We start from the raw sequence: 10,242 nt of genomic DNA on the forward strand, positions 1-10,242 counted from the left end.
CACGATGACGCCATCGTCACCGACGCAATGTGCAGGATGTCGGCGGCCCTATGCCGGCAAGAAGACGCCCGCCGGGCATACGACGTAATCAAGGACGGACTACTGCAGCAGGAAGCAGAGGAACGCTGCAAGCAGAGGCAGGAGGAGGTGGCGACCATGGCTCAGGTGAGCAGGGAGTTAAAGAAGATAGGCCAGGAGAGAGATGAGGTGAAGGCGAAATTGGAGAAAGCTTCAACCCCTGCCCCCTTGACCCTCGGCCGCTGCCTCAGCTACCTGAGAGAACAGAGATACCTGGTCGCCATCTTTGACGAGGAGGGACTACCACTCTGCGAGCTGCCAACGGACCTGGAGTGGAAGGAGGGCAAGCTCCAGAAGAAGGTGTAAGAAAGTTAGTAACTGGGGGGTTAACTTGGGATGTAATTTTCATTGTATTATAGGCAAGCCTTCATCAGGACACTGTAAATAATCATAAGGTAATGTTTGGTAAGTGGTAAATTCACCCGGTGGCTACACTGTTACATTGTTACATTGTAATTGTCATGGACCCTTACGGGGTCATGAGTATGTATTGTTTTCTTATATTGTAATGTTACATTCAACCTTTTCAGACGAGTCGTTCGACCCTTTAGACGATTTTGGTGGGTCATTACATTGATGTTTTGGGTATGTGTGTATGTAGGAGGGATATTTAATAACGATGAGATTGTATAGGTCAGTGGCCTGCACGAGGACGCGCAGTGTTTAAGGAGGGGAGAGTGTAACGACTTTGCTCTTCCAGCACTAATATATATTTGTCTCTTGCTCTAGTCCGGGTTAACGAGGGATCAGTAGTAAATTTAACTGTCACTATAAATTGTTAGAAGTAAACTACAGTAACCGTAATTTCTCATATTACATTATTAGCAGTTGGGCGGTCGGCCAACGGATCAATACTCAGCCTACTGTAGAATCAACGCGTGTATATAGGGGTAGCTGTAATTCTCACCGTAGTATTGTAAAGTACTGTAGCGACACGATCTGTTCATTAACTGGGTTGTTGGCTGGTTATAGTTCATCTTGTCGTTGGATAACACTGTATATGTACGGTAATGCTGTAATTTGAGTCAATGAGTCAAGATAATTGCAGTAATGTAGCTTGACGCACTGACTCAGTCTTGACGCGCTGGAAATGCTGAAAGTTGTTGTCAGTTGCGTGGTAACCGATAGTCGCGTGATCGCGGGGCTCGCAAGGAGACTGAACCGGAAGCATAATTATATTGTTTTAAATGAAGATTCTTGTATTTAAACTATAATATCGTATAAATCTTAAATAGTACATCTGGTTAAATGATAGTTGGCAATAAAATCGATATGTGATAGATTATAACAGACGGGAATAATACAGATGTAATAGTATCGTTTTCCGGTGATCCCTGCCGATCTAACAATATTTTATATAAATATAGCTGTACGCGGTACGCGCGAGGAGTCGTTCGCCGGTTGTAACACTACCAGGTTAGGAGCTGAAAGAGCCTTAGGCTCATCACTCGGCTGAATTTACTGGGCGTGTTGACTAATAAAATATTTACTAGTTGAGTCAAGCCACTTCTGTTAGCATAAAGAGCTACAAGCTCCCGTTTTTGAGTCAAGACACTTCTATTAATATAATTATAAAGAGCTACAAGCTCCCGTTTTTGAGTCAAGAGAGCATAGAATTAGCAGGAGTCAAGCTTCTGGACCCCTGAGTCAACCTCTAAAATTACATTAAAATTACTCTTGTGCGTTGGCTTCTTTCTACGGGTATCGAGTCAAGAATCTGGACTCATCGGCACCGTGTATATGTATATATAGATGTGTGTATTCAAGGGTTTGTGAATAAATCGTAGCCCCGGAGTTAAGGGGCTATCGTTCCTAAATTTATATCACTCTTCCTCTTACATCTGGACATCTATTTACTGACACACCCGAAAAAGGAGACAGACGACAGACTAAAGTAAAACATAAAGTATTACAAATTACAACATAAAGTGCGCAGCTTAATTATCAGGCGAAGAACCTATGGTTCATTGCCCATCGCGACAACACATGAATATAAACTCGACGATATACCAAAGAAACAATAAACAATAATCAGACAGTCATCCCCTCACGCGTGCTCCGAACGCTCGATACAAACGTCTCTCGCACAATCCAGCGATACGAATCTAAAAGTACACAACGCAAGGCCAGGAGTGAGCATAGAAGTGCGGGTAACGTCGACACATCTAGGGCTACGCTCCTGTAAAAGGGATAGAGGGCGCAAGTAGAGAGAGAGAAAGAGCGCTTAAGGAAAACAAGAGAGAGAGGGGGACGTTACAATATAATAATGGTGGATAATCTTGCTTTCAAAAATTCAAAATCAAATACACCCCAAATTAAGTTTATTGCACAGAATCACAGATAATATTAAATTAATTATATATTCAAAATGAACATTACAAAATGAATACATATAGGTACAGATAATATTTTATATCGAAAAGTATGTATATCTATATAAAAGATAATAATTATACAGTCACAGATAATGTGTTTTAAATGTGAAAATAGGAGGCAGTTTAGTCAACCACGGGCACGTGTAACGCTTCTCAACATACACCATTACCTAGGCTATGTATACAGTATTACTAATAGTAATAGTAATACTATATATGAATATTTACATCATACATGTCAATTATCGTAGGTAATGGTATGTAGAACAGCGTTACAGGTGCCCGTGGGTCAACAGCAATTCGCTAGATACTGCTTGCATTGAAATATGAAAGTTTCAAACGTGTTTTTAGATGAATGATTATTGCTATAGTATACAGTCAGTGTACAGTAGTATTGTAAACATTAAATGTTTGTTTAATGTGTTATTAATAGTATCGTTGAGATCGCCATTGTTTACAGACCTTGTACAGAGCTGGTCAGCCTCGCATACGTATTCCGCACATTTGTATTCCCCCGTTCACGTCTGGGGGCGCTGCAACCGGGGTTTTATATGCGCACCGATCACAGCGGTGGTCTGACCTACCACAGCCAATCAGATTTCGGCAGGGTAGCATGCCGCTCGGCTTTCGAACGGCGCATTCGAATATGTTGGTCGCAGCATCAACACCTGTCTTTGTTTGCGTACAAAAGTGTTATTTTGGCGCCTGCATATATATTGTGTTATAGGGACTACATATATATATATATATATAGTGGCATGTGAAATCATCGATACCCATCTAGGAAGCGTGGGTTTTCCTGAAGCTGCCATCTCGTTTTCCCTTTGTGTAGGGAAAACTTTTTATTTGGGCAATGGCGGACGTTCGAGAATATTTCCGTCTCCCTGCTTCGTACGTACTCACGTAAGACGGAGAACACCGGCTACGTGATTTGGCCCAGTCGTCTGTGAACAGGCAACCCGTAATCGCCACAAAAACGGAACTCTTGACGTAAAATATCCAGGATTACATCCGAGATGGACGACGAGGATAACGTTACCGAAATTTCCGACACGCAGAGGGTTGAAATGTGGGGATCTGTCCACAAACTGGCACCCGAAATGGTGCATGCCATCATCACCAACGGGTATACATGCATGGAGGCGCTGGCACTCCTCACGTTTGACGACCTCAAGTCTATGAAAAACAAGATCCCCATTGGACAAATCAGGCTGGTGCTACGTGCCGTAACAAAAACGTTTGCCGCCTCCGAAGGCACGCACACGGTGCCAATCGAGTCCACCCAAGCAGGCCCCGCGGAATCTACTGCGCAGCCTCCCCAAGATAGCGGCGCCCAGGCCGAGGTCACAAAGCCAACGGACCCGTACGTTAGGCAGATCATATCTCAGCTACAATCAAGCCAGGGACAACAGGAGCAAGGGGACGTTCAAGGTGTGGCTCAGCAGTTACAGTGTTCTATTCCGTCGTGGCAGGACCCTCAAGTCTATGTAAAATCTTTAGTATCTAAGCCGACTGATAAGTACTTAGACATTGTGGATTTTGTCAATGCTAGCTCAGTGTCGCAGGAAAGTGTGGTGTCCACCATCGACGGTGGGCAATTAGTTTATAAGGCTGGCCCTGGTAAACCACGCCTAGAAAGTGTAACCCTTAGTCAGTGGTCGGTCGCTAACATAGCTATTTTGTATAAAATGTTAGAGCAGTCGGGGGGAAATCATTCCCAGTTCACGTTGGACTACTTGTCTTACACCACCAGGGTTTATCAACTAGTGGGTGTGTTTGAGTACACCTCTGTGCTGCTGTATGATAGGGAGTATAGACGACAGCAAAGTACCCACGGATTTCGCTGGGGTTCAGATGTCCCCCATTTGGCCACAGTTTACCTTAAACCCAAGGGGCCCCGTCCCTCTGTCTCTTCCATTCGAACAGAGTCAGCCCCGCAATTTGCGTATACACCTCGTTCATCTCATACCCCCCAAGGTCGGGAAATTTGCAAAAAGTACAATGCGGCACAGGGGTGTAATTTTGCCACTTGTAAGTATGAACATGCTTGTTCCACGCCGGGGTGTTTTCAGAAGCATCCCCGTCATCTCCATGGCAGTCAGCCAAAAAACTTCAACCCGTGAAGCCCTCGTTCGGACTCCGGCTCTCAGTCTGGGAGGGGGAGTTAGGTAGCGAACCGGACAAAGATTTTATTTTGCAAGGCATACGTCACGGGTTTGATATAATTGATCCCACTGCAAATCCGGTGCCCTCAGAGCAGAAGAATCACCCATCTGCCAGCCCGGGCTCTCCACTGTTTCGGAAAGCTACTTCTCAGGTTCGAAATGAAATTGAACAAGGGAATTGTGCTTTTACCAATGGCAAACCTCTCATTGTCAGTCCTATGGGGGCAATTCCAAAGTCTGATGGCTCCGTTAGAATTATTCACGACTGTTCTCGGCCCCATGGTCTAGCTGTAAATGATTATGTATTTTCTATGGAAAAACAGCGTTTTCAGACAGTGGATGACGCAGCGAAATTAGTAAAACCAGGCTGTTTCATGGCAAAGGTGGATTTGAGCTCAGCCTACCGCAGTGTTTCGATAAGTAAAAACAGCCAGCGTGTCACCGGATTTCGCTGGATGTTCCCCGAGGGGGAAAGAACCCTGTTTGATAAAAAGTCAAGTTTCGGTAGCAAGCTGGCACCAGGCATTTTTCACCGCCTCTCCCAGGCTGTGAGACGCATGATGTTTCGCAAGAGTTTCACGATAATCGCTTATATTGATGATTTTTTTCTCTGCGAAGCTACACACTCCCGGTGTTGTGAGGCCCTAAATGTGCTTATTAATCTGCTGCGCAAGTTGGGTTTCGCTATAAATTGGGGAAAAGTAGTTGACACCTCGCAGCGTGTAGTTTTTCTGGGTGTAGAACTCAACTCACTCGACATGTCACTGTCCCTGCCGAGGGACAAGCTCATTGCACTGCAAGATGAGTTCGCAAGCTTCGCAAATCTCAAGCGCGTATCAAAACGGCAATTGCAATCGCTAGTCGGCAAGCTTAACTGGGCTTCGGCTGTTGTTTACGGCGGGAGAGCATTCCTTCGTCGCTTAATCAACGCGTACAGTGCCCTTAAGCATAGCGCACACAAAACTTTACTCCGGGGTGATATCATGGGCGATATCACCTGGTGGCAAGCGTTCATGTCTCATTTCAATGGGAAATCGCTGCTGCTTGACAAACGCCCGATCACAGACGTCTATACCAACGCGTGCTCTCAAGGCGCAGGGGGTCACTGGGGTGATGATTGGTTTTATGTCAACAGGGAGCAGGATGTACCTGTCGCGAACAATTTTCACATAAATGAAAAAGAAGCACTCGCTGTTGTGATCGCGGCCATGCGCTGGAGTTGTTCGTGGAGTAACCGCTGCGTCGTTTTGTACTCCGACAACTCTGTCACTGTCCAGTGCATTAACAAGGGTTCCTCTCGTAACAAACAACTCATGGCATTTTTACGGGGCCTGTTCTGGCTTTCTGCTACGCACAATTTTCACCTCACGGCGCGACACGTGGCGGGGAAAAACAACGGTTTAGCTGACGCGTTGTCGCGACTTCACGAGCCCCATGCACTTTCCAGCCCGTATATACCCCCCCCATCACCCCCTGGGTCACATGTCTACCAGCACCTTCCATTTTCTGTTTTCCAGGGACACCCGACCGGGGGGTGGTGGCTTCACTGGACGCGACTGTACATAACTTCAGAAATCACCAGTTTGTGGAATCCACCAAGAAGACGTACATGCAGTATCTGTCATCATACCTTCGGTTCTGTAGACTTTTGCATATCCCCCCCCGTTCCCATTTCCCTATGTAACCTGGCCAGGTACATAGCTCACATTGCAGCAAGTCTGAAATTCAAATCGGTGCACAATTATTTTTCCATCGTCGGCCTGCTCCACCTGGAAGCGGGTCATCCCAACCCAGTCAGGTCTCCGTTCATTCAAGGGATTTTACAGGGGGCAAAACGGGTCCTGGGGGATAGGCTGGCTCGTAAACTTCCCATCACCCCCCCAATCTTGAAGCAAATCTTTGCTTCACTCCATCTAGGGAACCCCAAGGATCTCAATTTCTGGGCCGCTTGTGGCCTTCTTCTCCTTTTTCCGCAAGTCCTTTTTCCGCAAGTCCTTTCCCCCCCCCATCATCGGGCCATTCCCCTCACCTCTGTCGTTGCTCTGTTTCTTTTTCTCCTGAGGGGGCCACCCTGTCTCTCTCCTGGTCCAAGACCATCCAGTACCAACAACGGGATTTACTCATTCCCCTCCCCCGCATTGCTGGACGATCTGCAGCCCGGATATCCGCACGAAGCGCGAACAGCGCCGCCTCGCGGCGCCTTTTCATCGAATTCGCTGCTCTGTATTTAGAACAATTTCACGATTCTGTCAGATCGGCCTGTAATCGGTCAATTGAGGAGTTGTGGCGCTTGCAGAAGCCTTTCGACTATGCACGTAGGGCGAGAATAAATGCAAATGCTCGTAATTGCTAACTTGCTGGTTGGCGCGTTAGGTTTTCCTCTAGAAAAGCGATTTCGAATTTATTTAATTATTTTATTTAATAACCTGAAGTTATTCTCGTACATATGGCGTCCCATAGATGGCGCGACGAGGCTCTCTTCGAGGGATTTTCCAGAGAATTTTCGACAGAAGTAACGGCGAATAGGCTTAGACTGCCCCGCGGTGGAGAGTTTGACACGCTCCACTAACTATAACTTTAGTGTAGCCAAAGATACTTGGCCCGTACGAGTCTAGCTGGAATCGTGACGTGGGCTTTTAATTATCGTAGCCATCTTGGTTCCCTTCACGTTCATTGGCTAAGCCCGTTGATTGATGTTTGTTTACAGTTCGCGTGTTGCTCGGCCGGCTATAACTTAGACTTTGGTACATTCCACACCTACGAATACTTCTATTACTACAAGTACATGTTACAATAATTACTAGTAATTAAGTACTACTACTAGTAGTAGTACTACTAAGTTACCAGCACTACTAGTACTATAGTATAGTTACTACCAGGACGGCAGGACCGAGCTAATAGTAATAGTATTACTAATTACTAGTACTAGTACTAGTACTACTAGTACTAGTACTACTACTACTACTAGCTCCAAGAAACGCTCTTTGCTAGGGTTAGAATACCCCTATACTAGACACAGGCACTTGAAGCGTTTCAATAAAATATAATGCTAACTAAATACGAAATCTATTTACTACCAAATTCTTAATGTTTCTAGTATAGGCCTACTCTCTTTCGAGAAGGTTGCGAGGTGCAAAGGCTATATAGACTAGGACTCGCTCCCACCTCGATTAGCCATCGAGTGACTAAGCTAAGCCGAGAGGTGGGAGCGAGTGCCAGTCTATGGGCTATAGGCGGCGGGCAGGCGGCGCACTGCTTTGCAACTCCTGTACGAGCCTCGCCATTGCAACGTTGCAAAAACGTTCCAGCGTTGGGGCGCAACAATGAGGTCACGAAGAGCGCCGGTAGGTGTTTCCTGATTCTGACAGCCATTTCCATTACTGGGCAAGGTTCGCGAATGTCAGAATTTCTACAGTCTTTCTGTGACTTCGCGTGACACAGCTCGGTTACGAACACATTACTCGGTTACAGTTTTTATAACAAGTGAACACTGTTCACGTTCCAAATGTCTGCCCTCTGTGTCCCCCACTAAAATTGCGGACTGTTCGCTGGCAGCTATGGATTCGTGCGCGGCCTATGCATTCGGCGCACGGATCCATAGCTGCCAGCGCTGCATACTGTCGTAGGAATTTTCCGCGGTCGCGTGCGCCTTGCCGCGGAACTGCGCGCAAGATCGCGCAGCACTTCCGATAAACACCTCCTTTCGGCAACGCTTCTCTAGTATCCCGTCTCATCTGGATCACCACTATGCCCCAGTCAGGCTTTGCTGCTAGTATTGCATCTAACTCCCTTGGCCACCCAGGCTGACCCCCCTTTTTATGCTCCCCTCCCCGGGGGGACCTTGCCCGTACACTTACTCCATGTTCCTTGGCCGCCTGCGACAGGCTCTTCAGTCCACGGGTCTGGACAGCGACCGCTACTCGGGGCATAGTTTTAGGCGTGGAGGGGCTTCCTTCGCGCTGGAATATGGTCTCTCCCCGGAGTTGATACAATCACAGGGTGACTGGCGGAGCGACGCGTACAAGTCATACCTGGATCCCTCCTTCCAGCATAGGCAGCATGTCGTAAGCACTTTGGCCCGGGAGATTCAGCAGCGTTTTTCGTAAGACGGAACCCCCCCCCCTTTTATATAGTACTGGTGTATACTATGCCCATATGAAATTATGTTAGTGTATATGCTTTTACTGGTTGAGTATTTGTTCGGTAATTTAGGGTCCTGCCACATAGTTGTGCTGGGCCATACGGGGGTTTTTACTTTACATGCCTGTTCGATGTCCATCGTTTATTACTTGTATCTTGTGTGATCAGTTGCATGGCCTTGACATTTTTCTGGCCTGCCACACCAGTGTATTACAAACAGTGTTGGGTCGTGTCACGTTGTGTGCCAATCATGCTGGTACCTACTCCACCGGTATCCCGCTGCGTTCCGGTTTTTTGGTTTGGAGTTTGGAGTGATTTTCCGCAGAAACTTGCCATATCGACCAATTATCGAATTGTTCGTGTACGTAACAACTGATTATGCAATAGTTGTTTTTGCAAGCTATTATTAAAATCTGCGGAAAATGTTTATTCCTCCAAACCAATAACGTGTGTGTTACTTGTTTATTTTGTGTACTTATGGTGGGGTGGTGTTTATTGCGCAAGTCAAGGCTTGTTGCCAGTCGTTCAAAATATTAATGACAGACTTAGGCTTAGCAGATGATTATGGTAAAGCAATACAATGCGGATACCATTTTCCTGAGCTCCTGCAGTATCCCATGAGTATCCATCTTCTGCAGAATCAACATTAGTAGAAGACGCAAAACCTGCACATGGCCTATGCAGCGATACATCTATCAGTGTTGGGGAAAGTTTCCTGCAATCCCCACACTGATATATCGTCGCCATGATTCACTGTTCTAGTGCAATGGATTGTGGGATACATCCCCAAGCCCCCCCCCCAAGTGAGCACCTCGGCTAGCCGCTCACTTCGTCCTCACCCGGGTTGACCCGGGTAACGCAAAAATACCACGTGACTGCCAAATCGAACGAATTTGGGGCTGGCCCGAGTAGACCCAGGTTAACTTGGGGAAGCAAATCGAACGCACTAATAATCAAACATTGTAAATGTCACCGGAATAACGTGAATATCATCGAAACAATAAGAATGCCATATGGACTAACAGTCACTAACTATATTAGTGATATTGAAAAGCATTGCTTGGCATAGATACAAAGTAACCAACATGTAGTCACAACTTTATCACACTTTGTTATTAAATCTTGACGTTGAAACACATCATATCAGACTCTATCCATACTCCTGATGAAACGGAGCTCAAGAAAACTTACATTCACAATGTACATACGCATGATGCTGAATCATGCACATTTCTAGCCTATGCTATCTGCTCATCTTTGTCAACAACTTTTACAAGATATGGCATGTGTTCAGGTCTTAGAAATATCTTTATCCTTATCTATGCACTTAATTCTACAGTTACAATTACTTACAGGCGGCATAATGCCTCTCACCTCGTAGATGTTGACTGATAGAAATTACTAATCTAAATCAGCAGAATGCTTTCTTCTGCTTTCTATCTGATCCAGCATGGTGGCCTAGTGCTGCCATCTGTTCTCTGTAG

The 10,242-nt window shown here is 46.1% G+C and overlaps 1 protein-coding gene across 2 annotated transcripts in view; it reads right to left on the reverse strand.

The window, feature by feature from the left end:
* Positions 1-9,427, reverse strand: part of LOC106821050 — a 12,239-nt gene extending 2,812 nt beyond the window's left edge. The window contains exon 1 of one of the 2 annotated variants that reach the window (XM_014825690.1): positions 9,349-9,427. In XM_014825690.1, coding sequence (XP_014681176.1) covers positions 9,349-9,405 — 57 coding nt within the window. In that variant the 5' untranslated portion in view covers positions 9,406-9,427. Of the gene's footprint in view, positions 1-6,248; positions 6,304-9,348 lie in introns of those variants that run through there. The other variant, XM_014825691.1, reaches the window with a different exon arrangement.
* Between the last annotated feature and the right edge of the window lie 815 nt (positions 9,428-10,242).

The sequence above is a fragment of the Priapulus caudatus genome, unplaced genomic scaffold, assembly GCF_000485595.1.
Source record: "Priapulus caudatus unplaced genomic scaffold, Priapulus_caudatus-5.0.1 Scaffold56, whole genome shotgun sequence".
NCBI lineage: Eukaryota > Metazoa > Priapulida > Priapulimorpha > Priapulimorphida > Priapulidae > Priapulus > Priapulus caudatus.